Raw genomic sequence first — 26280 nt, 5'->3', positions numbered from 1 at the left:
TATTTTATGAACACTACAGCCCAACACATGAAAGCAGAATGATAGGAACAGTAGGAAACCCACTGAGGTAGGAATTTGGAGATCTTGGTTCTAACTCAGTCTGACTGACATCTAATTTGTAATATTATGTGGCATGGGGTACATGGCTTCTCAGAGCCTCAGTCCTCTGTATTTAAAGGAAGATAAGATGAGAATGGTAAGTACCCATTCCTACAATTCAATCTATAGAAAGCAGGTTTTAATTTTCACTTAACTGAAATTACTCAACAAAACTTCCCATCATTAAACATTAACACATCTATTTATATAGGTGCACAGCTCATAATCATTCCAATAAATGATTAATTACAACTTTCTGTTTGGACCAATAATTGTGCTGGACTTTTATGATTCATCATTTGCACTATGTTGTAATGTTGCCTCTCAAAACTGAAATACTAGCATTTTTTTTTATTGCTTCTCTAAAGTGTCTTTGAAAGAGACACCTAGAGCCACATGCTTAGAGAGGATTTAAAAGTTTAATGTGGTGGAAGTAAGCATTATTTATCTCATCTGGCTGCTGAGACAGGAGCAGTGAACATGGTGGGCATGGCCATTGGAGAAGAGAGCTTCACAATGAATAACCCTTCAGTCTGTTCACCCAATGCATCTGTCTGCAAAGGTGCATCATGTGTGGTCGCTGAGGAAAATGTCAATGCCATTCTCAGCACAGTCATGAGTACTGTACTGACCACCCTGCTGGCCTTGGTCATGTTCTCTATGGGATGTAACGTGGAGATCAAGAAATTCCTAGGGCACATAAAGCAGCCGTGGGGCATCATTATTGGCTTCCTCTGTCAGTTTGGAATCATGCCCCTCATGGGCTTCATCCTATCACTGGTCTTTGGCATCCTCCCCATCCAGTCTGTGGTGGTGATCCTCATGGGCTGCTGCCCCGGAGGAACAGCCTCCAATGTCCTGGCCTATTGGGTGGATGGCGACATGGACCTAAGGTAAGAAATCTATCTCTTGAACTATTATGATTGCATTGGGTTCATCTTTGAGAACCCCAGGGCATTCTGAGTGTACATCTGGTCTACTATTAATCCTAGGTATGACCAAGAAATTAAGTGGAAAAGAATAAACGTGTTTGAGTGTTTTTCCACGTAGCTTCTTACCTGTTACCACTGGGGGGCTGTAGTTTATATTTGTGCTTTTAAATCAAAATTATATAACAAGAAGTTGCATAATTGCTGGTTATCTCTGGAGAAAGCTTCAAAATTTGTCCAAAAAGGAATCTTTTCTAAGCCACAAGCCATAACTGGGAAGTTGATGAGGATGTCAGCACACAAACCTGAACTCTAACTAGGTGCCAGGCATTAAAGACTATATGAGACAATAGTCAGTTCCACTATAAGGCACTTATTTGGGCAAACTCTTTCTTGTTATAAAATCTGAGGAAGAATTTATAATTTGCTTTACCTCTACTGGCACTAAAAGAGGTGAAAAACAAGCTTATGGTTGTTTTTTTAACTATGCATACTGTACTATAAAATAAACAGGAAATGGTTTCTCTGCTTCCCACAGAGTAATCAAGATTGCAGTGTTTGCTCAGTTCATCCATGTCAATAGTAACTAAGGCTGAGGACAGGAGAAAGACTAATACATATAAGAAGTAGCATTAATGAGACTAGCCCAAAACGTTTAGGGCTGAAAGTTGAACAGATAAGGCTCTTTTTCCTTACTGCATATTCTTCATTTGTGGTGAAAGGCATACATTTTTGCAAACTATCCAAGTGTTAATGCTACACGTGCTTATTAAATACTGTAGTGTAAGCAATCAGCTCTGTTAAGCCCCAGCTACTGTGTGCAGAAGACAGAAGCTCCAAGTGTAGATATGCTACTGTTGGACTGATCAAGTGCTTAGCAGCAATTAGGAACCTGCTATTTCATCTCTACTCGTTCTCATTTCCCCAGAAGCTGTAGACAAGTCTTACGCACTGCGTGTTTTTGTAGTATTCATTTTTGCATAAGGAAATACATAGTATCTGCCCTGCAACAGATGTCTTTGTAAGAAGAGCCCTGTAAAGGAACTTAGGATAGCAAGAACTGTTCAGATTCACTTCATCTGTGAACCACAGTCGAGCAGTAAGTTCTTCCTAGACTTCAGTTTACTGTGACCTGAAGAGGCAAGGATTCTAAAAGTTGGCACCGAGCAAACTTAGGGGAGCGAACAGGAGGAGGCTTTGACCTCCACTAGCCCACTGTTACACATCCATAAGTTTTCAAGCATCCAGTCTCATGCTTTTAACAAATGACCCCATACCTGAATGTAATACCATAAATGTGGTCATTTCCTGAGATAGAAAGCAGTACATGTGATGCCGGATATTTGGCTGTTGGAATGGGTTCACTTTTTCAGGCTATATTTTAGCACCAAAATTAATGTTTTTACAATGACTGTTATCACTGAGAAAATGTTAATCATGCTACTATGTAAGATGACCTTATGCATGCATTGTATATGTTAGAGGGAAATGTTCAAATATTTCTTTAAAACAAATTCAGAGAGTGAAACTTCAGACAGTGGGCAATAGTCTTCCAAAACATTTTATTCTTCTTGAGAAAGTACTAGGATAATTTAAGTCTTAGGACAATGTATTTAGATACAATCCTATCCACCACTTATATTTCCAATTCCGTGCTCTGAACATTATCTTCTCCATCTCCACTTGAGCTCCAAAGATAGCAGTCAAGACACGCTGATCTATACTAACAGATACCTGTGCCCTTGAGCTAATACCACACAGTTCCGCCTGGCTTAAACTTACTTAGATGTGGTTCCTGGGAGAAGAAACCAAATCATTCTTCCCTCCTCTTATCATGTTTTCTCAGATGACAGCCATTGCATTTTAGTCTCTCATGATTTTAAATAAATAAACAAACAAGCAGTTACCTGTGGCCTTTGAAATACAGACAGTGACATTTCAGCTCCTTCTCTGATGACTTCCAGCCTGGAAATTGGTCATTTCTGAAGCTGATCAGTGCACAAATACTTTCACCTGTGAAAGCTGCCCTGTGGCCATCACGAGCACAAAACAAGTCAAGGAGAAATGAAGGTGACTTTTCAGGTGGACTTGCTGCTGGCCAAGGCCCACTGAGCAGGAGAAAGCCTACCTCCTCTGTGTCTGTGGTGTCCCCAGATAGCAAGGAAATATCTCATCTCTCCAGCCTTAGTGATGGCCTCCACCACCCCGCCCAGACCTCTTGTTTTCCTCTCTTTGACTCTTCGGGGGAATCCATTCTCCCATCTCTTTTGCTCAATTCTCCCCCAAAACCTTCGCTGCTGCCTACTTTCTACACTCCTTATTTTCTAGACTTCTTGTTTCATAGCTTTTCCTATCATGTCCTTTGTCATTGGCCAAACACTATTACATTTTTCACCTTTCAGTTCAATGTTCATTGATCTTTTAGCTGTTCAAAGTGCCTGAGCTTCTGGATTGTATCACAAGCATCCCCTCCCACTTCAACCATATAAACATCCGCCATTGACTCTTTCCCTTGTCCTCCCTCAAAGTAACCAAGCTTTGTTTCTCTCACATAGCATTTATTTTTATTTTAGCAGCGAATGTATATCAGGCACTATTGCATGCCAGGCACTCATGGTACTAAGTACTCAAAATACTTCGGTATATTTTATCTTCCAAAGAATCCTCTGAGATCAGTACTGTCATTTTCTTCATTTGGCAGATGACAAACTTAAGGTTCATAACCTTGACCAAGGTCATTGACAGAGTGAATCTTCATATCATCGCTGGAATCCAGACCCAGTTACTTACCTCTACATTAGTCTGCATTATTTGCTCTGCATTATTTCTATATATAGAGATATATGATACTTCTAGTATCATCTAGATATACTTCTTTTAAGGCTTCAAACTTGCTATTTCACTTCTAATATGATTATAATCTTTTGCATTCTTTATCCCTGATTTCACTGAATTCTCATTTATTAACTTCTTTTATTCCCCCTAGACATACAAAAAGGTTCTGCCTTCCAGTAAATAAAGATAAATCCAAGAATCAAAGCCGAAAGATTTTTATTTTCTTATGCACTGATATTTTTTTCTCATTCCAATATAAATTCATGGTAGTACTTCTATTTTTGACATGCATGCCCTTTGTAGAATTTGAAATTTTCCAAGTAAAATACATTTTTATTTTGTTAATTCATTCCCATCTTCTTAATTAAAATTCTCTAACTGTGAGTTGTTTGACCCTCATTTTGAGTGGCTTGACTTTGTTCTTGTTACTAGTTTAGAAAGAATGAACCTACAGCCACCTTTTGTCTTGTCTTTCTGTGACTTCCTATTGTCTATGTCCATTAACCCTAAAGCATTTCTCTTCCAACTTCTAACCTGCATTTCCTCATGGTTTTTAAAGAAAGTTCTCCCACCAAACTCCATGCAACTCCACACAACTTCCTAAATTGCCTGAACAATAATTCAGAATTGAAGTTTTCACAAAGAAATTTAAAAGCAAAACAAGGAAAAAATATGACTTCCTGCTAAAAATTGTTCTACCAGTTAAAAACAAGCAGTCCTGGATCTTCTGTCTCCGCACTTCGATGTGGGTCGGGAGTCCACCCTCCCACTCAACCCTCTTACTGCAGGGAACATGCTGGATGATCAGGGCCAAAGGGGTTTTATTATGGAAATAAGTCTAACTCTAAAGATAAGAGAATGGCAAGAGGGAAAGGAAGAGAGGAAAAAGCATTTAGAAACTTCAGTACTTTAATTATGAGTAGGACAAAGCACTATTAATAACAAATGCACTTATTTTCTAGTACAGGACTGCCTTTGCATCCTATTTTTATCTAAATTAAGTTCATCCATGATGATAATAGATTGAACTTCTCAGAAAGTGTTTTAAGTACATCTTCCAGCATTGGTTTTCATTAAAATATTTTAGCTCTACTAATACAGATTTTTTTTTACTCATTAAGTTTATTTTACCTGAATCCTTTAAATCCATTTTAAGTGAATTCATTACACATTTTTTTAAAAGATTAATAGGAAAGTTAAGCTCCCTGACAGACTTTGCCTCCATCCTGTAGTTTGTCAAAACTATGCAAATTTAACTATTTACACTGAAATTACATTCTTTATCTTCATCTACTTTACTTAATAGAATAGATAGTTGTTATTTGGAGGAAAGCTCAGGAAGTTTAAATATTTAGTATTTTCCTTCAAGTACATAAGTAATACCCATGAGAAATGACTACTCTAATAATCTGAATGCCACAGTTGTCCAGAAGAGTCTTTCAGAAGAATTGCTGTTTTTGCAGATGCCATATTATAGTAGAAGACAAAACTTATGCACTTGTGGTCATACAAATAATAACAGCAAGTACTTCGCAGTGAGAGCTTGTGCTATTCTACATACCGGACACCATTAGCTCATCACTGGTTCCTCCTCAGCCTGTGAGACAACAATGACTATGATCTTCATTTCAGATAAAGAAATCTGGCAAAGAGAAGTCAAGAAAATCCCCCAGAGCCACATACTAAATGGCACCATGTTTTCCCAATCTGGTCAGCAAGTGGCTTTAGAGGCCAAGCCAAACCTACAACCCCAAAATCTTCTTGTACTCATCATCACAGGGCTGAAAACACCTAATGTGACAGCAATTCCTCCATGCTAAAAGCCAAAATCCACCTCCTCAGCCAGACACCTTACTAAAATACAAGTGCTTTAAGCAGGACAATTCTCAGGTCTTCATTCTTCTGAACACACATTTGATTAATTGTCAATGACGTACTCAGCATTAAGAATTCTGCCTCTTTCCTTGGCTGCAGGAATGTTTTGCTTTTCTTTTTGAAATCAGTTCCTTCTTCTCTGGCTATGGCCATTTGGCCAATAATTTGACTGTTTACGGAAAGACAATGAGACCTCCTTCCCCAGATGTATATTACCCTCAAAGGCCCCAAAAGGCCTGTCTCCCACAAGCAGGAAAAGATGCATGAAGGCCCCTGGAGCCTTGACCAGTATCAATGTGTTTGCTGTTGGAGGTTCAACAATGGTCATCCAGGTGCTTTGTGCCTTGCTTAGACAATTGGCTTAAACATCATAAAACACCAGCTCCGACTCTTGAGAACAAATGGAGAGGCAAGGTAAATGCATGGTGAAGCAGAAAGATCCCAGTGTGTATGATTTTGCCCAGGCCAGGCTCTGCACAAATTTGGGCACATGTATATTTCTGCCCATCACACCAGATGGTACCACTGGTTGGGATAAGCTCTTGAAGGACTTTCTAGTAATGAATTGAAGTGAAGTAGCAGCTTCCCCGGAAAGCACAGGGGCACATGTCAACCTGCTCATTTCCTTGCAGCATCAGCATGACCACGTGTTCTACCTTGCTTGCCCTGGGAATGATGCCGCTCTGCCTGCTTATCTATACCAAAATGTGGGTCGACATGGGAAGCATCGTTATTCCCTTTGATAGCATCGGTAAGCCATTCTTCTGCAAGACTGTTTAATGTCACCCTCACACTCTCTGCTTATTCTCTGCTAGGATCTCAGACCAGGCTCACACTTATCCATTATTTATCTCTTGCATTAGTGCCAGTTTTCACCCAATTAGAATTTGCTTCTAAGTCACCTTGGCCTTTGAATGACTATTGGCAGAATGCAAATTCCAAGCCCTGACCCCATAGGACAAACTGAACTTTCTTATTCACATCCTTGGGGAAGGAGCAAGCTTTACCTCAGAAGGGCCAGGATGCTGGCACAAGGCAGCCTCCATCTTTTCTTTATGCACAACCAGAACTAGTTCACGTTAACTAGCTTGTGTGCATGGACACTTACATTGAAGACATGCAAAGAAAGTTCATGTAATGGTTTCAAAACAGAAGACTTAGTAAGCAATTGTGAGTGGCATCATGGGGAACTACCAGATAAAAATTAATTTTAAGAACCTTCCAATATGAGCCATAGCTTTGTAGAAAAGTTGATCCATATCTCATGGGCCAGAATTCAAATTTGCTATTATGACTATGTCTGCATTCATTTCAGCTCCTAGATGTTCCCCCATCTCTATTTCTGGGGCAACAGAGGACAGTGGGAGACTAAATGGCTGGGGTGACATAGAGGTGAAAGTCAAGAGAAAGATGTTTCCTGGTTTGCCAAAAGCAGGCTTTCCCACAGAACCAGCATAAAAAAGATAAGCTTTAGGGGAAATAGTACACCTTTGCACGTTAAATAGTCTCGTTTTCAGTTGAAGTTGAGGACAAATGTCTTCTTCATGAGCTTCCTCTAAAGGGCGTGGATTTCCCATTGAAGAGACCACACAACAAAGGCCATCCAGTGACTCAGGGAAGGTTTGATAAAGGGATGCTTGGGAGGTTTTGAAAGCTGGACTAAAAAGTCCCTTCCATTTCTAAGAAAGATCATTTCTGTGATTAAATGGGATGCAAACTATGTACGACTGAATTGGGACAAATTTTTGCACAATAATTGGGGTGATCAGTATTGCAGTATTTTTCATAATCTCTTTTCTCTCCCCTACTCCCACTGGAAGTATTAGAATTGTACAAAGTGATCCTCTAGATACCTTCTTGGATAAGGTTTTTCTCTGTATAAGATTCTCCTACTGACCCCTGGGAACCTCTGTCATAGCACGTATAATCTGGACTCAGGTTGTAGAGCCACCCCTCCCTGTGCCTCATGCATGCTGTTTAGCTGATCCTTCCTTAAAGAATGTAGTTTGTTTGCACGGCAAACACTGTGGCTCCCTCTCAAGGAACCTGCTTGCTGACAGCAGCATTCTGATTGCACACTATTCATTGCTTAAGAAAAGAATTCAAGTCTTAAAATATTCTCCTCTTGATAGCCATTTCCTCCTGAAAAATGTCCCATGGCAGTATGGAGTAATTTTTAACTACCACATGAATACCTGTACCATATCCTTTAATGTGAATACATTTTGAAAGGAGAAATGGATTAGCATCTCAGTAGAGAGGGAAAATCATCATAAGTAGGGATCAAGGGTGAAAAGAAAGGAAAAAAAGGAAAGAAAAAGTTTGAAACATAAAGACAGTAACTTTGTTTATCATGTTTGCCCAGGTCTATTTTCCAACCCAACTTTTTTACCGTTGGTTTTTCTAGGTTTTTGTTTTGTTTTATTTTAATGGGGACAAAACTGAGCTGACAGCTTCACAAGAAGTTATCATCACTTGATAAATGAGGCTCTTGAGACTTGGGGCAATTATTTAATTTGTCCAAGATTCCTGGGGAGCTGGAAATAGTCCACAGGTCTGCTCTTCACCCTGCTCTGTGGGTTGGCACTGTGCTTGGGATGGTGCCGTGCTTGGGATGGCATGCACAATGTTCAGCATGTTCCTGTGGCTCAGGAGCAAAGATAACAACATCTGCATGGGAAGAGGCCTGTGCATGGCTGGAACCCAAAAGCAAAACACTATGGCAAGTTGTTGCAACCACATTTTGAGTATCTCATACCAAGAGCTTTAACTCCATGTTATCATTAAATCTCACCACAGCACTGTGAGGTAGACATGAGTCTACTCGTTTTCCACATGAGGAGACCAGAGTACACAGGGGTTAAATGATTGCACAGTTTCCATGGTTTGTGAATAAAGAAGAGTTGAGCTACAACTCTCTCCTGTCCCTCTTTCACCAATGGAATCATTCACCACTCTCTGTCACTGTGGCTTTTCTTTCTACCTTTCTCCTTCCTACGCCTCCTGTGTAAACTGAAATAAAGACTAAGTTTTACTTTCAATGGTATAACTACAAGCTGGTCCTTTTTGTTTTTTGTTCTTTGTTTTTGGTACCAGGGATCAAACTCAGAACCTTGTGCTTGTGAGGCAGCTAAGTCCCCAGCCCCAGCTGGTTCTTTTTGATCTACAGAGACAACCATTTTGCAGAGGAAGTTCAGATAAATAAGGAATAAATAAAACAAACAACCTGGGAAAGCAAGGCAAGGTGACCACACATTCAAGCCCAACCCTGTCTCAAAATGAAAAAGAGCTGGGGATGTAGCTCAGTGTGAAGGCCTTGGGTTCCATCCCCAGTTCTGCAGAAGAAAGAAGGAAGCCAGTTCTAGGCTCATGAGGGAACAGAGCTCCAACAGCCCACTCTCAGGGAAGAACCACCCATGGGTGTGAAGAAGGGCCACATCAGGTCCCTGGAAAAATTCCTCTAGCCTCATCTGGTGAAGGGAGAAAAAGCTTCCACCCTAGACTATGGCCAGAGATCCCGTCAGTGTTGGGATACCCCAAAGAGACAAGGACCTTAGCAAGGGGCCCTAAATGGATCCAACATGCTAAAAGTGCACAACAGAAGCCCAATCATATGCATGTTCCAAACACAGTATGTGCACCTAGAATACAAACAAGTTCTATCCACAGCATTTTTAATTTAAGGCTTACAAACTTCACAAAATCTAGTGGGTGGTCTAGAGGTCAAAGAAAAGAAGTGTCCTCCCAAAAACAGTAGAATGCAGGGATCCCCAAAGGGGGTTTGCGGGAGGATCTAACCTCCATGTTCTTTCCATACGCCTTTCTCCACCATTATCTGCTTGCTCTCTCCTACTCATTTTTATTTTTTCTCCACCTCTTAGTTTCCTTAGCCATGACTTAATTCCACCAATTTCCAGGCAAAAGTAATTAGTGACCTTTCATTGTCAGAAGGGCTAGGAGGCTACAGACAAATTATGTTTTCATCATTATTAGATTCATCTTAAATTAATATTTGTAGCCCTAGAATCTGGAATCTGTGTTCCACTCCTCAGTGAATTCATCGCAATAATAGGCAACATCCTCTTAGAGTTTCATTATCCAATTTCACTTTCTAATCCTGCTCTATATGGACATTTGCAAAAGAAACAGCCAATGAGAAGTTAGAAGCTGTTGGTGCTCTATTATAGGAAAGCAGCCATTGGACAAATAAGTGTTAAATAATATAGAGAAACAAACCTTATGTCCCAAGAATGGCCATAAATTTAGCATGGTGATATTAAAGTATGACTCTTTCATCTGGCTACTTGAGTACACTGATGTAAAGAATTATAATTACATGAGAGGTCACCAGATATATTATCTCACTGAAAATTTAAAGCACGCATTTTCAACCTATTCTCTCACCTCTGTTTGTTGATCTGAATAAATGAAGTCAGTTTTAACCAAAAGTCTTTAACCTTCAGAACACCTTGAGATCATGAGCAAATTTTGAATTATTTTCTATTTCTTCTACTTTAAAATAAGTTGTTTATTTCTACTACCATGAAGTAATAAAAAGACATAAAATATCATTTATATATACCACAAGAACATACATAACTACACATATGCAAACCCATACACACAAATTTTGGCAAGACATATTTCCTAGAATTTCTAGATGTAATAGATCCCTAAATCCTGACAAATAGAAACTAAAGTTTATTGGTAGTAGAAGTAACTCTAAAAAATCCACCCAGGATTTAGTGAAAGTATTTATATTATCAATATTATCAATTCTCTTCCATTAATATTAAATTAGCTATTGGAGTATGGAAAGAAGGTGTGTGTGTGTGTGTGTGTGTGTGTATGTGTGTGTGTGTGTAAATCTACATTCTGTTCCATGTCTTCAGTAAGAGGACTGAAATACTGCCTAAGCTTTTTTCAGGCTATTTATCTCTTGTTTTTCTCTTTCTCATGTTATATCTTTTGCTGATCAAATTGACCTTCTGTCATTTTCAGGTATTTCTTTGGTTGCTCTTGTTATTCCTGTTTCCTTTGGAATGTATGTTAATAACAAATGGCCACGGACAGCAAAGATTATACTTAAGGTAAGTATCTCGCATAGTAGGCTGCACAATTAAATGCTCCACAGTAAGAAATGAAATAATAGTGTTTCCACCTATTATGTTGCTTTATTCTCATTTCATAACTTAAATACCTTCTGGGGGGCCTGAAGTTTGAGTCATATAGTCCTCTCTCCTATGATGCCACTCATGATCCTATCCCCGAGGCAAGTTTCTATTCATCATTTGAGATCCAACTGAAACATCACTTCTTGATTTTACTCTGCCCTGTACTCATGGAGCATTGCTGCCATCTCTGCTATGTGAGTTTATGTTATAAAATCTACCTAGACAGAGATCTCAGATAACAAATCACATGTTTCTGATTTCTGCAACCATATGGCCAGTTCAGTACCAGGCAATTGGCAAATGTTAAATATATAGTAATTATATATTGTCCTTCACTGACTCTACAGATATGCATATAGGTGATAATGATAGGGTCTATTGCTCAGGGGGTGAGCTAAGATAATTAGTATTGTTTCTCTGGACAAAAAATATATAATAACTATATGTTTTATAATATATTAATTTAATCTCCATGTAGTGTAAAAATGTAAAAAGGAGAAAATAGCAGTGCCAGTGCCTTCTTAAACTTACAGGTTTATATCTATATTCTTATCATCAGAACAATCATAAAATGTGGCTGAGGCAAGATTTTCATCCCCAATTACAAATGAAGACATCAGGATTCAGAACAATTCAGGATTTACCAAAGGAGACAAGATAGCAGGAGCTGAATCTGGAAGCCACGTTTTCCAAGCTCTTATCTACATGGTCTTCTTCCTCTCTCACAGGATGATTTGCAAGCTAGGAAATCTGCAGGTTAATTGAGCATGAATAGGATAGGTCCTTTGGCTTTCTTAAAAATCTAAAACATACCGGGGTTGACTGTGGCCCTCGAGGTAGAGCTGCATAGCAAGGTAGCTTGCTTATCACACTCCCGAATGGAAGCAGTCTTCTTAGCTTTTGTCCCTGACAGATGCAGCTAGAGGTGCTTTGACACAGTGGCTGGATTCACCTGTCTTTGTTCCTTACAGATCGGATCCATCACAGGTGCAGTTCTCATCATACTCATTGCTGTTGTTGGAGGAATATTGTACCAAAGCGCCTGGATCATCGAACCCAAACTGTGGGTGATAGGCACACTATATCCTATAGCTGGTTACATCCTAGGATTTTTTCTGGCTAGAATAGCTGGACAGCCCTGGTACAGGTATGACGTCTTGCAAAATCCTACTGGGAATTTTCACTCGTAACAGCTGCCACATGTGTTTGCTGCTGTAATAAAAAGCCACAAACTCAGTGCCTAACAGACATACACTGTCTCACATTTTCACAGACATGAAGTCAGAATGAAGGTGTTTACCTGCTTGGTTCTTCTTGAGGGCTATGAGGGAAGCTTTGATTTTAGGTCTCACTCCTCAGCTTGTCCATGGCCATCTTCTCCCTGTGTTGCCACACATCATCTTCCCTGTATGCCTGTCTGTGCCTCAGTTTCCTTTTTTATAAAAGAGCTAAACATATTGGATTGGAACCACCCTCGTCTTGTATAATTATGTGTGCAATGATCATTCTTCCATGTAAGGTCGCTTTCTGCAATATCAGGGCTGGAACTCCCATGTATGAAGTTGAGATGAGGACATGATCAGGCCATGGCAGTTGTAAATACTGATGACAAGCTAAATTCTTTCACCTGGAATCACATTTGCCACATTTCTGACCATGTCATTCTAAATAAGCTCATTCATTCTTAAAACACTGCAAATCCCTAAAAAGAAGATATTGACTATCTTTATATTTGTTTATCTATTTATTTCTCAAACTCTTCTAGACCATTCTCTGCCCAGTGCCAGATAGACTTTTCCATTGTTATACATTCTTATTCTCCAAGCAGTGTAGCTTTAACAAAAGCAGTGAGTTTGGCCTTATGATACACATGGGTTCCTCCAGTGACTGGCAAGATGAACTCACATCCAAAGGTATTCAACAATAGAAAAGGCTTAGCTCTTAGGATCTGGTACTATGTAAAAACATTTTCTCTCCTACAAGTCCACCTAAAGCAACATACAGGGAAAGTGCAGATGTAGAAACTGGTGTCCTTGTGAGGTCAGACATAGAGGCACAGTGCTTGCACCGCTGAGATGGGCTGCATTCATTCCATCCCCTGCTGCTCACCAGCTGTGGGTCATCCAGCCAAGCACTTTCCCTGAGTTTTCTTATCTATAAAATGGGGAAAAGAATTCCTATGTTGCAGATGCTTAAATGAGATTCAGTCAGAACAATCAAATTTAACAAAAGGTAACTATAACACGTACTGTACTTTGAGTGTTTCCCGAGCCCTGATCTATACTCTCTGTTGTTACCAAGGACATCATTGAAAAGGCTAACATGAACATCATTGGCCATATATGGAACACTATTATTAATGAGCCCCTACTCAAATAGAAGGGGTTAAGGACAAACATGGTAATGTTGAAACATTGCCATTCATCCCCCTCAAAACACTCCCTCTCTCTTCGAACGCACTTAGGCCAACATTTTTGCAACCTTCTGAAGCACTTCTGGAAGTCTTCCTTCATGAGTGTCTATTCAGGGTGTGAAGAAAAATGTCACAAATGTTGCTGCTGAGTGTCATACAATGGAAAAACCGACTCATAACAACATTAGAGTGTATGCTCCTCCGCTTCGCTCCCTGGATCTGCCACCATGTGACTTCTGGCTCTTCCCTGAAGTCAAAATGACCACAAAAAGTAAACATTTCTAATCGATTCAGGACATAAAGGTAGCTGCAACAACTCAACTAAAGAGAAGAAAGAAGACTTCCAGTAGTGCTTGAGAAAGTGACAAGAACAATAGGACAAGTGTGTTCAAAGAAAGGGGAAACGCTTTTAGGAGGATTCATGGCAAAGTACTTTTACTGCAATAATATTTTTATGTGAAGACATCCTATTTTTTATCTCACCTCATAGGCATATATTAAAATATGTATTATATTTAGAACATACTACTATATAATGATGTATTTATTAAGTATAAAGGCATGTACTCTATATTGAATCAATGCACATACAGTCTATGTATTTGTTCTCATATTTGCCTTTAATGTTTTGCAAAAACAAAACAAAGCAGCAATGAACACACGTGTTCCCTTAACCTCCCTGGTAGGTGCCGAACGGTGGCTCTGGAAACAGGGATGCAGAACAGCCAGCTGTGTTCTACCATTGTGCAGCTCTCCTTCACCCCCGAGGAGCTCAACCTGGTGTTCACCTTCCCGCTCATCTACAGCATCTTCCAGATCGCATTTGCAATAATACTGTTAGGAGGTAGGGAGTAATGTGAAGTCAACACCACCATCATGCACTTCTTTGGGAAATCCTAGAGTTGCTAAAATGGTCTTTTTAAGAATTCTTTGCTCCTGGCAGTGAATTGTACGAATAAAAGAGAGAGAACTCCTACCCCATAATAGCATCATGACTTCCAAAATACTGCTGAAAAACTGTAATTTCATCAGTTTTAGTGAAGATGATTTTAAATGAAAAGTGATAGTGGATTCTCTCCACTTTTCCTCAGTAATCAGATATGTTGACCAATTAAAAGTATTTTATTCTGTTTTCTTAAATGCTCCCAAAGAGTCCAACATTTTGGTGATTCTTCTCAAAATAGTGTCTTGATATACTTTATAAATGTAGAATATTTACCAGAAAGTAGTATACAAAAGATATTTAACAAACTGAGTTATAAGGGAAATAAGTATACATACATATAGATGCTCAATTTATATAATTGAATCAGTTTAAGCAAAAATGGTCTTTATTTAAAGTACAAGGGCTAGTTGACCTGGCTCTTAATTTTACTTTGCTATGATATAAACTTTGATCTTCTCCTATGAGGCCCCCACCTACTGACCTTAACCCAGTTGTGATTTTTTTTATGCATTTCACTTTCTATGGACTGGTGATGTTTAACCTCTACTTTTTAAGTTCTATTTTTTTAAATAAAGAAGTTACTTTCAAAGCCTTATGGCATTTTAATGGAAAATACAAAGTGAAGGTGTAAGACACAAATAATGTGAACATTAACTTATAAAATGCCATGAGGTACTATGCTGTTTTCTTTTATTTTTTTTCTTTTCTTTTCCTTTCTTTTTGCTTTTTTTTTCTCCTTCTATTTTGTTCCAGTATGCATTCAGCTTGCCTGTGAGCTCAAATCATCCTCCGAATTACAGTCCTGAGGTCAGTCTCAAGGCAGGGCCTTCCTTTCCCGAACAGGACTCTCAGAATCACTGAAAACATTGCACTGATCTGTCACCCATCCAGGAGACACAGGCCTATGGTTTAACAACCTTGTATTCTTGTCTAATAATTGTGGTTTATTGTATAAATGTCTACTCTGTTTGGCATATTGAGAGATTTTGTTAGTGGTGTACACTAGACAATTCAGAGAAAGGGGACTGATTGATTGATAGTACAATTAAGTAAATTCACCAGTTGGGTGATTGGCCCAAAAGAGATTGAATAATTGAAGAACAAGTTGAAGGAGCAAGGAAGATGAGATACTAGACTCTATCTGGTCCCCTTTGTTAGTATCATCACTGAGGTGCGGGCCAGGCATCCTAATTAAATGTTTCCAGTGCCCAGAAACACATTTTGGTGATGGTATTGAAGACTAAATATTTTTTTTAAATAGGAGGAACAAGAAAAGAAAGAAGGAAGGAAAAGAGAAAGGAAGGAAGGTTGAAGGGATAAAGAAGTTATACAGTTTGGTTAAATAAAATCATTGCATAAGTTCAGGAAATACCTGCTCAAAGAGTTTATAATAAATGTTGGCTCTTTAAGTTGACCATAAGCTCAAATTGAATTCAAAAGTGGAGTTGAGTGGCTTCAAAACTAGTATTTTACTAGAAGCACAGGGACCAGTCCAAAAGAAATTGATCTGGACATGCTAAGACATTTGATTCTAAACAATGTCTCATCAGCTGTGTCTCCTACTGAACTTTCCTTGCAAGGGACAGCCTTTCTTGGTTGGCTGGCCTCAAAATTAAGCTGAGAAATGGTTGCTACCAGAGACTAGCAGTCCCACAGAATAGCAGAAGTCCGATCACCCTGAACCTAACACTCTTCCCACACAGGAAGGACTGGGTGACGGCAGAAACACCAGGAGTGCACTTCTAGTTCAAGTCTGCACAAAAGGCCATCACTCCAAGGTCCTGGACACCGCACCATAGCATGTGGCATGTTTATTGAGGACTACCACATTAATGAGCATAGGATAGCTTTGGAACAAATACCTCTTTTTCTTATTGTCATGGAGTTTCACCTGAGGGCTGAATCCTAAAGAAGGCTTGTAGTTGCCCTGAGCAAATAATTCTGAAGTTTTATTGTAGGTCTTCCTGAAGTACAGTCCTCTCTTGCCACAAGTGGTCGTGGAACCAAGAATGACAATTGTTTCCTCTCACAAGCCTCCCATTTTCTCTACAGAAAATGGAAATGGCTCTATGAATCATGCAATATAATCACTGTCTAAAGTAATTTTGCAGCTTATGATTATGAAATTTACTTAACCTCCTGTGTATTGTTTTCCAGTTTATTTTGCATACAGGAAATCTCAGAGGAAAAATGATGTGGAATTTCCAGAGAATAAAGACAACGAAACACAGTCTGAGTCATCCTCTCCTAAGATAAATGGTGGATTTCAACCAGACTCATAAAAAGTACTCACAAAGTAGGCAAAAAGGAAAACGCTAAAGAACATTCTTAAACTATAAGTACATTAATTATTTGTTCTGGTGGGATAGCTGACAGGAAGAAGTTCAAGTGTAGATTTGAATTGAACATCTGTATATTGGTTCTGGTACAAAGGGACATGTGGTCCAATTTCTTAGTGTGACAAATATTGTTTCATATGTACATATATATTTATATATATGCTTCATTAGTACATATATATGCATAGAGATGTAGGTGTTCTTCAGTACTCAAATCCACAGATATTCCAAGTTTTATGGCATAGTGTTTTTATATATTCCTCGTGCCCTTTAAATCATCTCTAGATTACTTCTCATACCTAGTACAATTTACAATGTGAACACCTAATACAGTGTAAATAGCTGTTATACTATATTGCTTAAGAAATAAGGACAAGAGAAAACTCTGTATTTGTTCAGTACAGATTCAACATTTATTCAAGTATTTTTGATCTGCAGAAGTTGGTTGTGTCTGCAGATATGGAACCCATAGATACGGAGGGCCAGCTGTGGACTGTGCATCCACTATCACTGAAACATCTCCCAACATTAGCTGTAGGCCTAACGTGACATGGGTAACACTGAGAGCTTCCTAACACCTAGACTGAATTCTAATGCAGAGCCTTGGAACCCAGACATGAGCACTTTTTGTATGTTAAAATAGATACAATGAATTATTATTGTAAAACAATCAAGAGTTTCTTCAGTATTTATGATTGCAAAAAGATTTATATGAATGACTTACACTGACATCTTAATCATTGTTTTGAAAACTTTGCACATATTTATTTATATATAAATATGTATTTAAAATATATATATATATATATATATATATATATATATATCTTTGTAGCATAACATGGGGAAATGCTTGACTTCTGGTTTAAAAAACAGACTCCCCTAGTGACTGTGTAAAGTAGCAATGATGGACATGTTAAATAAAATTCAATAATTAAATTGAATTCAATAAAATTTAATAATCAAATTGAAATCAGGTTCTTAACTCATCACAGATATTATATACCTGTTGTGCTACCTCCAGGGTCTACTGATGCCCACTAGATCTTTCAGGGAAAAAAATGAATTATTTCTAACAATTTGAATTTGGCAAATAGCTGTTCAAGCCCTAGAGGCAGACTTCCTCAATGTTTATCTGCGTGAAACAGATCCTGATTGGCTGATGTGACAGCTACTCAGTTCATAGGAAGCACCCACAGCAGGATTCATGCAGGGAGGTTCTAGGAGGTGCAAAGACAGTAGAAGTATAGTGAAGAACGCTCTAGTATATGAATTAATACAATGGGAGATCATGGAAGTACGTAAAAAAGCACAAATAACTGAAATATAGTTGAAGTGTTAACTATAGTTGATTTGGTGTAAAGAAGGAAGTAGCTATAAGAAAAATCAAGTCAGAAAGAGATCAAAAATTGAGTATTAAATAGTGTTAGAGAAGAGGACACATCTTCTGGCCAAGAAATACAAAGGGCATTTCCAGATGAATCTTTGGATGCTGGAAGTAGTTGTAACCAGCAGACTTAAGTAGGATGTGATAAATAGAAGCAGTAACTCAACGGGAAAAAAATTGGTCATATGTTGCACTCTCAATTATGAGATCTAATTTAATTTCCTTTCCCCAGAAAGATGCATGCACATTCCTAATTCTGTCTTTAGTGATTTAGTCCATGTTCCATTCGGATATTTTCATTGCCTCGTAGGTTTTTTTCAAATGTATTGGCTTCAAAAGACTTTTTGCATTGGAGTTATCTGAGTTCAAAACCTACTGGTGCGTAGAAAGATTATAGGACAGAGACTCAGTTGAGCTCTTCCAGTAGAGGAATGAGGGTTTCTGCCTTTAGAAGTTGGAACATTTATATCTTTTTATATAATGTTCACATTTACAATCAAATAATCCCTCTGTATTTTTCCAACCCATATACTGTGGGTTTTTATGTCCATGTACTAATAATGGACTGAAGATATTTTTAAAAGATAGTGGAGGAAAGAGGGTGGAGAATGCCAATGGCCTCCAAGGATACCAAAGGAAAACTTTCATTCTAGCTGTTAAGTACCACTTTCCTCATCCAACAGAAAACAGACAGATGCACTAAAGACATGCTGTGAATTCATATCAGAACTTCAACACACCCAAAGCCAGGGGCCCAGATGCCAGCAGCTGCAGCAGCAGGCTTTTCCTTCCTGTTGATTGAGATGCATAAATGAGACAGAACTTGGCTTTCTTACATGACCCGGTACCTTGTGAGTTGTGTTTTTTTCTCCCTGGTGTGCTAGAGGGAAGAAAAATAGCTAAGCTTTCTAAAATGACAGCTCTCTATTTTTAAATGAATTTGAAAGGCTGATTAAATTATGTATTTTATTGCCTCTGTGACTATCATATTAAATGAATATTTTATTTTAAAGGCTTGAATAAATGAAAATAAATTTTTGTAATATCTGGTCTTGTTGAGTTTTTGTGAATACTGTCAAGATGTTCTCACTGTTCAATTCCAGAGCTAAAAATAAGGTGGAGTTTCTGGAATCTTCAACTATTCTTTGAAAAGTACCTGAAACTCTTAATTAAATACTCTAGTAATTAGGTCTTCCAGTGATACCAATTGAGATTTTTCCAAAAAATATATAATGCAGGAGAAACATTAATGAAAGCCTCTTAAAAATGATGTGAAAATGAGAACTGATTTAAAATAATCATAAAAGTGCTTCATGTGCTCACCAATAAAGCCACTACCTTCTATTAAATGGTGAGATAGATGCATAGATATAAATACATAGAGGCATTTGTGTACACACAGAGAGACGTTAATTGAAGAATTCATATACTAAAATCTCTCCGTGACAAATGAAAAAATTCAGATGTCATCTTTATTTAATGCCGTCAAATGAGACACCATCCATCTTATTTTCCATTTAAGAGACATCTAGGAGACTCTCACTCTCTTCCATAGGACAACAGCTTATCTCCCCTCATAATATTCAATCTCCCATTGCTCCTCAGTCCTTCATCCATTCAGAAACCATTGAAGTTTAGAACAAGAGTCTATAAATTGTAGTATGGGTGCCCATGGGAGTTCATGAAATTGTTCAAGGGGTATTCAGGCATGGACAGCGAGCCAGTGTCCATTTCTTCAACCTCCATATGTATACTTTTCCAAAACTCCCTGTCTGAAATATCCAGTGCTTGAGTGGTCCTGGGTCCTCCTTTCCCATGTCCTGTTTTGTAGCCAGGGTTCACTCCTTGCCAAAGCAATGCCTTCTTCTCAGCATCCCTATTCCTACTATGACACACTGGCCCAGAGTGGAAAAACTGTAACACCAAACAAACAATGCATACCATTATGGGGAAAAGGCTTCTTATCTTTCCCTGTTGGGTACTTACAGACTATTATTTAACCATTTAGAAATGGATGAGTTTAAGCTGGCAGTGTGATACATGCCTGTAGTTCCAGCTACTTGGGAAGCTCAGGTGGGAGGATCATGAGTTCTAAGTCAGCCTGGGCAACTTAATGAGACCCTGTCAAGGAAAGAAGGAGAGAATAAAGGGAGGAAGGAAGGGAGGAAGGAAGGAAGGAAGGAAAGAAGGGAGGAAGGGAGGGAAGGAAAAATGGAAGAAAGAAAGAGAGGAAGGAGGAAAAAAGGAAGGAGGAAAGGAATAAAGGAAGGAAGAAGGAGGGAGGGAAGAAAAGAAAATAGATCAAAACAAAAGAAAAAAGAAATGAAGTACTCTGGGCTGTGCTGGAACATTTTGGATATAAAATTACTGTAAAGTGGGGTGATGATGAAGACATTCTCTGTTTACCCAAGAGCACTTCCTTAATTCGGACAAATCACTGCCCCGATGGACAATCTTAGGAGGGCTTGTGAAAGAACAAGAGCATCCATTGGATAATGAAAGAGAATTTGTGTTTGTTTTTTCTTCCAAGATATAGAAAACTATGGCAAATGGGTGAACCTTATCTATCATAAAATCAAAATTCAGATGCGAGATGATCCAGCACAGGGCCTTACATTAATATATTTGTTACAAAAGAAAAATAAAGCCAGACTTTTTTCTAACAGAAAAATCTGATTTGGCTTAGTTTGACAAAGGCCCTTTCTTTGTAAATTAATAAATACACAGGGCATGTTTTATTAATTAAATGAGCTCAATCATAGTTCCAACATTTTAAAATATATTCAAAACATTATCATATAAAAAGTACATTATAAAGTAATTGATTTAAAAATATAAAGAACTCAACTCAACAATAAGTCAAACAACCACATTAAAAATGAGCAAAATAATTCCAGTAGCTATTTCAGCAAATGATGGCAACTAGAGAAAACAGCACATGCAATGGCAAGTAAGTACATGAAAAGGTGCTTCACATCATAAAACAATTACATAATTTAAACCACAATGAGATACCACTGCATGCCCAATAAAATAGCTAACATGAAAAAATACTGACACAGTAGTAAAAGATGACAAGAATGTAAACAGTAACACTCATAGAGTACTCATGGCACAGTAATTTTCAAAAACACTTTTCAGTTTCTTATAAAGTTAAACACATGCTAACCATATAACTAAAAATTTCATCTCTGTCCTTAACTAATGCCTCCTGAAATAAAATAAGAGTAAAAAAAAAACCAATCAGGGTCTAAGAATCTGGGGAGAGGTTGAACTGCCAAAAAGCATGAGGGAACATGTTGGAGCAATGAAGATGTATTACACTATGACTTTCGTGGTGGTTACACAACTTTATATATTTGTCAAAATTCATAGAACTATGCATTTAAAGTTGATGAATCTTATAGTGCATAATTTTTTCTATAATAAAGCTGATTAAAAATTTTATTAGTCAAGATGTAACAAGAAATTTTATGCAATGTTTTTATTTTCCCAGCCCTTAAGAGAACACTAAATTAAATTTGGAATCTCTAAGTGAAGAATAACAGGCTGTAAGTGCTATTTGATAAGTCTAGTAAATCCTTTGGTAGACAATTTCCCATAAGTTGAACAGTAAATTGCTTCAGTTACAGAGACATTTTGAAAGATCAGTATTTCCAATTTTTTTCAACAAAACTGAAAAAGGATTCCTTCAAGTTGTCAATTCTTGCATGTAAAAAAATTTTTGATGATAAACCATATTGTGGTTTACATCTAAAATATCCCCAAAAATTCTCACATTTGGAGGTGGAACCTGGTCAGCAGGGGTAAATAATGGGAGTGTGACTTGGAATGGTGTATTCTAATCCCTAGCTCTTCCCTTTATTCTATGTTTCCTTATTGCCATGTGATGAACAGCTTTGCTCCACCAAGCCAATCTGCCATGGAGGCAGCCAAACATGGACTGAACCCATTGAAACTATGAGCTAAAATAAACCTCTCTACCTCTAAGTTGAGTGTGTTGGATACAAAAAAGTGACTGATAAACTAAATTAGTACTAGAAGTGGGGTTGTTGCTATGACTGTACCTGACCGTATGGTTCAGAAGTCTTTAGAAATGGTTTGTAAGAGGAGTTTGGGAAGATTCAGAGATGCAGGCTAGAGAAGCCCTGGAATGTTGTTAAGTATGCTTGATGAGAGATACTGGTCAGAGGTCAGAAGACCTGAATGCTGACAGGAATATGGAGAATAACTGCCAGGATCAGGAGGTTTCAGTTGGGAACTAGGGCTCCATTCACAGTTAGACTAGAGGGCATGTGTGCTGTGCTCTGGCAGAAAATTTGTTTATACATAGTTTGCCCATGTCCTGAGGCATAGAGGGAGACTGAGATTAAGAGTGGCAGACTAATCTGGAAGAGGAAATTTCAAGATAGCCTAATATTCAGCCTGGGACATAGTTACTGCTGGCTGCATTTAACTTGATTTAAAATGAGAATCAGTAACAAAGAGCAAAACTAAGTGATTTGAAAGGTTTGTAGTTTTGCCAGAAAGGAAGCACTTCCAAAGTTAAGTCAAAATAAAGCATGGTTGTTAAAAAGATTAGCATTAAAAAGAAGACAAATATTTTGTACAGGGACAACAAAAAAGATGGCTTGAAGGCATCCCAGCAAAATCTCACCCATCTCAAGCTCAAGGGTGCAAAACTGAAAATCTTTCATTTGAGAAGAGAGCCATAGTGATGTCTGCTCATTTAGGGCTGCTTAATGAAGTGTATTCCTGAATTCAGCAGTGCAGGCACTCAGAGGCTGCTGTAGCCTTCATCCAAGGGGACCTGGATACTGCCCAAGCTAGTGGCTGATTTTGGTGTCATCTATAGTCTCATTTCTCGTGCATGGAGAATGCAACAGTTATGGGGTCATTGAGACTTCCACATAAATTTTAGAAGGTCTGGGAGGCCAGGCAAAAATATATGTGATGGAGTCACAGCTTGTGCCAAGAGATCATATGATGGCATTTCATGAAGCTGAACATGCAATGGACAACCCAGGAATGTAGAAGTGCCAGGAATGTGGACATCTGCTGAGGAGAGCCATGGGCAATGGGCAAAGCTAGCCTAATAGAGAGTCCATGAGGGCTGCACGCAGCAAATGCACAAGGGAAGGGCTATCCAAGCTCTATGGAGCTTACATTTTGCCAGAACCTATCCCAGGTATTGGACTTACAGCCTCAGAATTAAATGTTTGTCTTGCTGAGTATTGGTCTTGCCTCAGTCTGAGAATGTTAGCCTGTGCATTATATGTTGTAAGTATTTAACTTTGGTTTTTGATTTTTATAGGGCTCACAGTTAAGAGTTTGCCTTGAGTCTCAGAGGAGACTTTGAACTTGGACTTTTCAGCAATGCTGCTATTAAGAATTTGTTTACTGTTAAAGATGGACTAAATTCTTTTTGTATAATGAGATTGACATGAACCTTTTGGACACCAAAGGTGGAAAGTTGTGGTTTAGATCTAAAATGTTTCCTAAAATTCTTATGTTTGGAAGTCCCCAGAACCAGTCCCCAGAACTTCCCTTTTCTCTGTTCTTCCTGGTTGTCACGTAGTGAACAGCTTTCCTCCACCATGCCATTCTGCCATGCATTTCTGCCTTGGAGCCAGACAACAATGGACTGAATCCACTAAAGCTATGAGCCAAAATAAACTTCTCCTCTTTTTAGTTGCAAGTGTCAGGTATTTTGTCCCAGTGATAAGAAAGTGACTAATGAAGACTAGTATGAGATTTTTATCATTTTGCATGTGATTTGGAGTTCAGATTTGATGGCAAGATATACCAAAAGTCCTCTCATCATCATCTACCTCTTTACAAAAGAATGTTCATTAGCAATTAAATATATTAAAAAAGAAGAACAAAATACTGATCTCTGTCTAATGCTGACAACAAAAACAAACTTTTACATGATGCTTGTAATGTTCCAGGCTTTCAAGTTATGTACACCTATGAACACATTTAGTCCCCACAATAATTCTATAATTTTATATAATAGTAACTCCTATAATTGAAGGAACTAAGGCACAAGGAGCTAAATTTTCAGGAGATATGAAGGGAATCTGAGAATAGTATGAGGGGAGGGAAGGGAGAGGAAGGTAAATTGAAAACAATTAAAATTATATATAATGTATGAATTCCCTAAGGTGAATGTAATTATTATTTATCATAAACAGTAATTTAAAAAGTACCACTCCAAAATCTAACTCTATAACCTATAGATTGACCGATTGACCGCAGCACTGGACTGTATAATATTCATCCACACATATATGAAATTTTAAGTTTTTCATGAATATATTACACTAGAAGAAAGTTCTACACTGGGAGATTAAAATATGAATCCAAGTGGAAAGAAAACCATTGTAAAATTCCCAAATTTGAAGGCAAAGCTTTCTTTTTTAAAAGAAAATAGATTGATTATCCTACATATGATTTATGTAAATTCCTTTGCATATATTTAAAAATGATATAAGAGCTTAATTTTAAATTTTCAGAATTTACAAAATTGCATTTACAACTTTTTGTCCAAAATTGAACTTGTAATTATTTAATTTAATAGTGACAAATTATAACTATCAACTAAATGGTAAATATCAACCTATGTACAAGGTATAAATAGGTTTTAAAAGCTAAAAGTGTAAATAAGGATCAAAATGTATAACTGACAATGTGAAATAGGAAGAAAATGTCTAAAGGAATAGGGGATGTGGAAGAGGTAGGGGAAAGGAAAGAAGGGAAAAGAAAAAATATGAGAAGGGAAAAAAAATGGAAACAAAGTCTTCGTAAGTAGGGAAGGGTGGAGAGGGTGAAGGGAGGACAGGGGAATGGGGAAAAAATAGGAACAAAGATACATCATGTAAAGGTACAAGATCCCAATCATCAATGTAACTGTATTGTATACCTAAAATGTACCAATAAGCTTAATAGAAAAAAAACAATTCTCTTGAAGGTATGCATTGCATTTAAAAGCCTGGTTAGTGTTAGATAGGTTGTAGAGGAAAGTTAATTCTAAAAGATGATTATTGTCTTTTCCAGGAATAAAATACATTCAAAATATATATATCATATATTATATATTTGTATATGTGTAATAAGAGCAATAGTATCATTATTTAAATTTGAAGTAGTAGTTTAAGATACATAATACAAACATAATTTGCACATTGAAGTTTTGGGGTTTTGAGCTGAAGGACTAATAGTTATGAATGAATTCTTAAGAAATCACAGTTTCATACTTTTCAAACCAAAGAAGTTTAAAAAGAACGGATTTTAAAAATAGTAAATATGATTGTATCCTTTTGCCACTGCAGACATAATGGCTTTTTATGTCTCATGGCACTAAGGGACACTACAAGGCCACTAAGCAGTGCCACTGATTTTGATCCTTTGAAACAGTCAGGGATGACAATACAGACATCTGTCAAGAATAAAGTGACAGTGAGGGAAAAGAGTTATGGGAAAATGTTAAGTGAAAAAATAAATTGGTATTTAGCTGTCTTTAAATACATGTCAATTATAAGGATTACAGGGAATGGATATATGAAAATATGTTTTTAAGGAAATGCTGTGAGTTGATTTTTCAATATTTTGTTCTACTGTATATGTGAGCATGAGATAAAACCAAGAGGGAAAAAAGGAAACAGTGAGAGTAGCCTCAGAGGTACCATGCATCTTCTGGAGCCCATAGACCAATCTGGGCGAATAGGATGGGCAAGGGAGAATTAAGCCTGGCTACTCGGTCTCCAGCGCGTAACCAGTAAGGTGGAGGCTTTCAGGAGCAGCAAACAGCATTGTCTGATTAACCCAACACTCATTCCCTATTTCCTTGTCCCATTCTCACCTCAAGTAAAAATTCAGGTTCTTACCTTCACTTGCAGTTAGGTGGCCATGTGACAGAGTCCTGACAATCACAGAAGCAGAAACCCCTGTAGGGGGATTCCAGGAGAGCCTCTGGCAATGCTTGGTTGATGTTACTGTAAAGTGTGGGTGTCCAACCTTCCGGCTTGCCTGGGCCTCACTGAGTGAAGAGAAATTATCTCATGTAATATAAAATATATAATACAGTTAATGATCATTGGTCACAAAGCTTCCTCTTTATATCTTTATCACAACATAAAAAGCAGGGAACATAGCAGGCACAGGAGGCCGAATCAGCACTGCTCTGTGCCTCCCAGCGGAACACTGCTGCACACCCACTGACACAGCCTACTGTGAGCCGCCACTCAGTCAAATTGGGGAAATATCACTAAAAATCACAGA

General features: G+C 38.0%; 2 protein-coding genes and 1 long non-coding RNA gene across 49 annotated transcripts in view; 1 reads left to right on the top strand and 2 right to left on the bottom strand.

Moving 5' to 3' along the window:
• Nucleotides 1–3804, bottom strand: part of LOC101726456 (uncharacterized) — a 139156-nt gene extending 135352 nt beyond the window's left edge. For 10 of the 35 annotated variants that reach the window (XM_087193094.1, XM_087193095.1, XM_087193092.1 and 7 more), the window contains exon 1: nucleotides 2936–3791. In XM_087193094.1, coding sequence (XP_087049220.1) covers nucleotides 2936–2965 — 30 coding nt within the window. In that variant the 5' untranslated portion in view covers nucleotides 2966–3791. Of the gene's footprint in view, nucleotides 1–2935 lie in introns of all 35 variants that reach the window. The other 25 variants (XR_015443778.1, XR_015443799.1, XR_015443802.1 and 22 more) reach the window with 8 other exon arrangements.
• Nucleotides 441–17362, top strand: Slc10a2 (solute carrier family 10 member 2). Its single transcript, XM_004858567.3, has 6 exons — nucleotides 441–992; nucleotides 6371–6489; nucleotides 10740–10828; nucleotides 11884–12059; nucleotides 14012–14169; nucleotides 16429–17362. Exons 1-6 carry the CDS (start codon nucleotides 580–582, stop codon nucleotides 16551–16553), a joined length of 1080 nt encoding a protein of 359 aa, XP_004858624.3. The 5' UTR covers nucleotides 441–579; the 3' UTR covers nucleotides 16554–17362.
• LOC106010580 (uncharacterized) overlaps nucleotides 11953–26280 on the bottom strand; it is a 129343-nt gene continuing 115015 nt past the window's right edge. For 9 of the 13 annotated variants that reach the window (XR_015443812.1, XR_015443810.1, XR_015443806.1 and 6 more), the window contains 2 exons: nucleotides 25887–26038; nucleotides 19453–20118 (listed from right to left, as the gene is read on the bottom strand). This is a non-coding gene — a long non-coding RNA (uncharacterized LOC106010580). Of the gene's footprint in view, nucleotides 13067–13993; nucleotides 14160–19452; nucleotides 20119–25886; nucleotides 26039–26280 lie in introns of those variants that run through there. The other 4 variants (XR_015443809.1, XR_015443808.1, XR_015443814.1 and 1 more) reach the window with 4 other exon arrangements.

This window comes from Heterocephalus glaber, unplaced genomic scaffold, assembly GCF_053883595.1.
Source record: "Heterocephalus glaber isolate CG9 unplaced genomic scaffold, H.glaber_assembly_v1.0 deba00001579, whole genome shotgun sequence".
Taxonomy (NCBI): domain Eukaryota; kingdom Metazoa; phylum Chordata; class Mammalia; order Rodentia; family Bathyergidae; genus Heterocephalus; species Heterocephalus glaber.
Note: the sequence above shows the minus strand (reverse complement) of the source record. Positions and strands in the feature narration are given on the sequence as shown.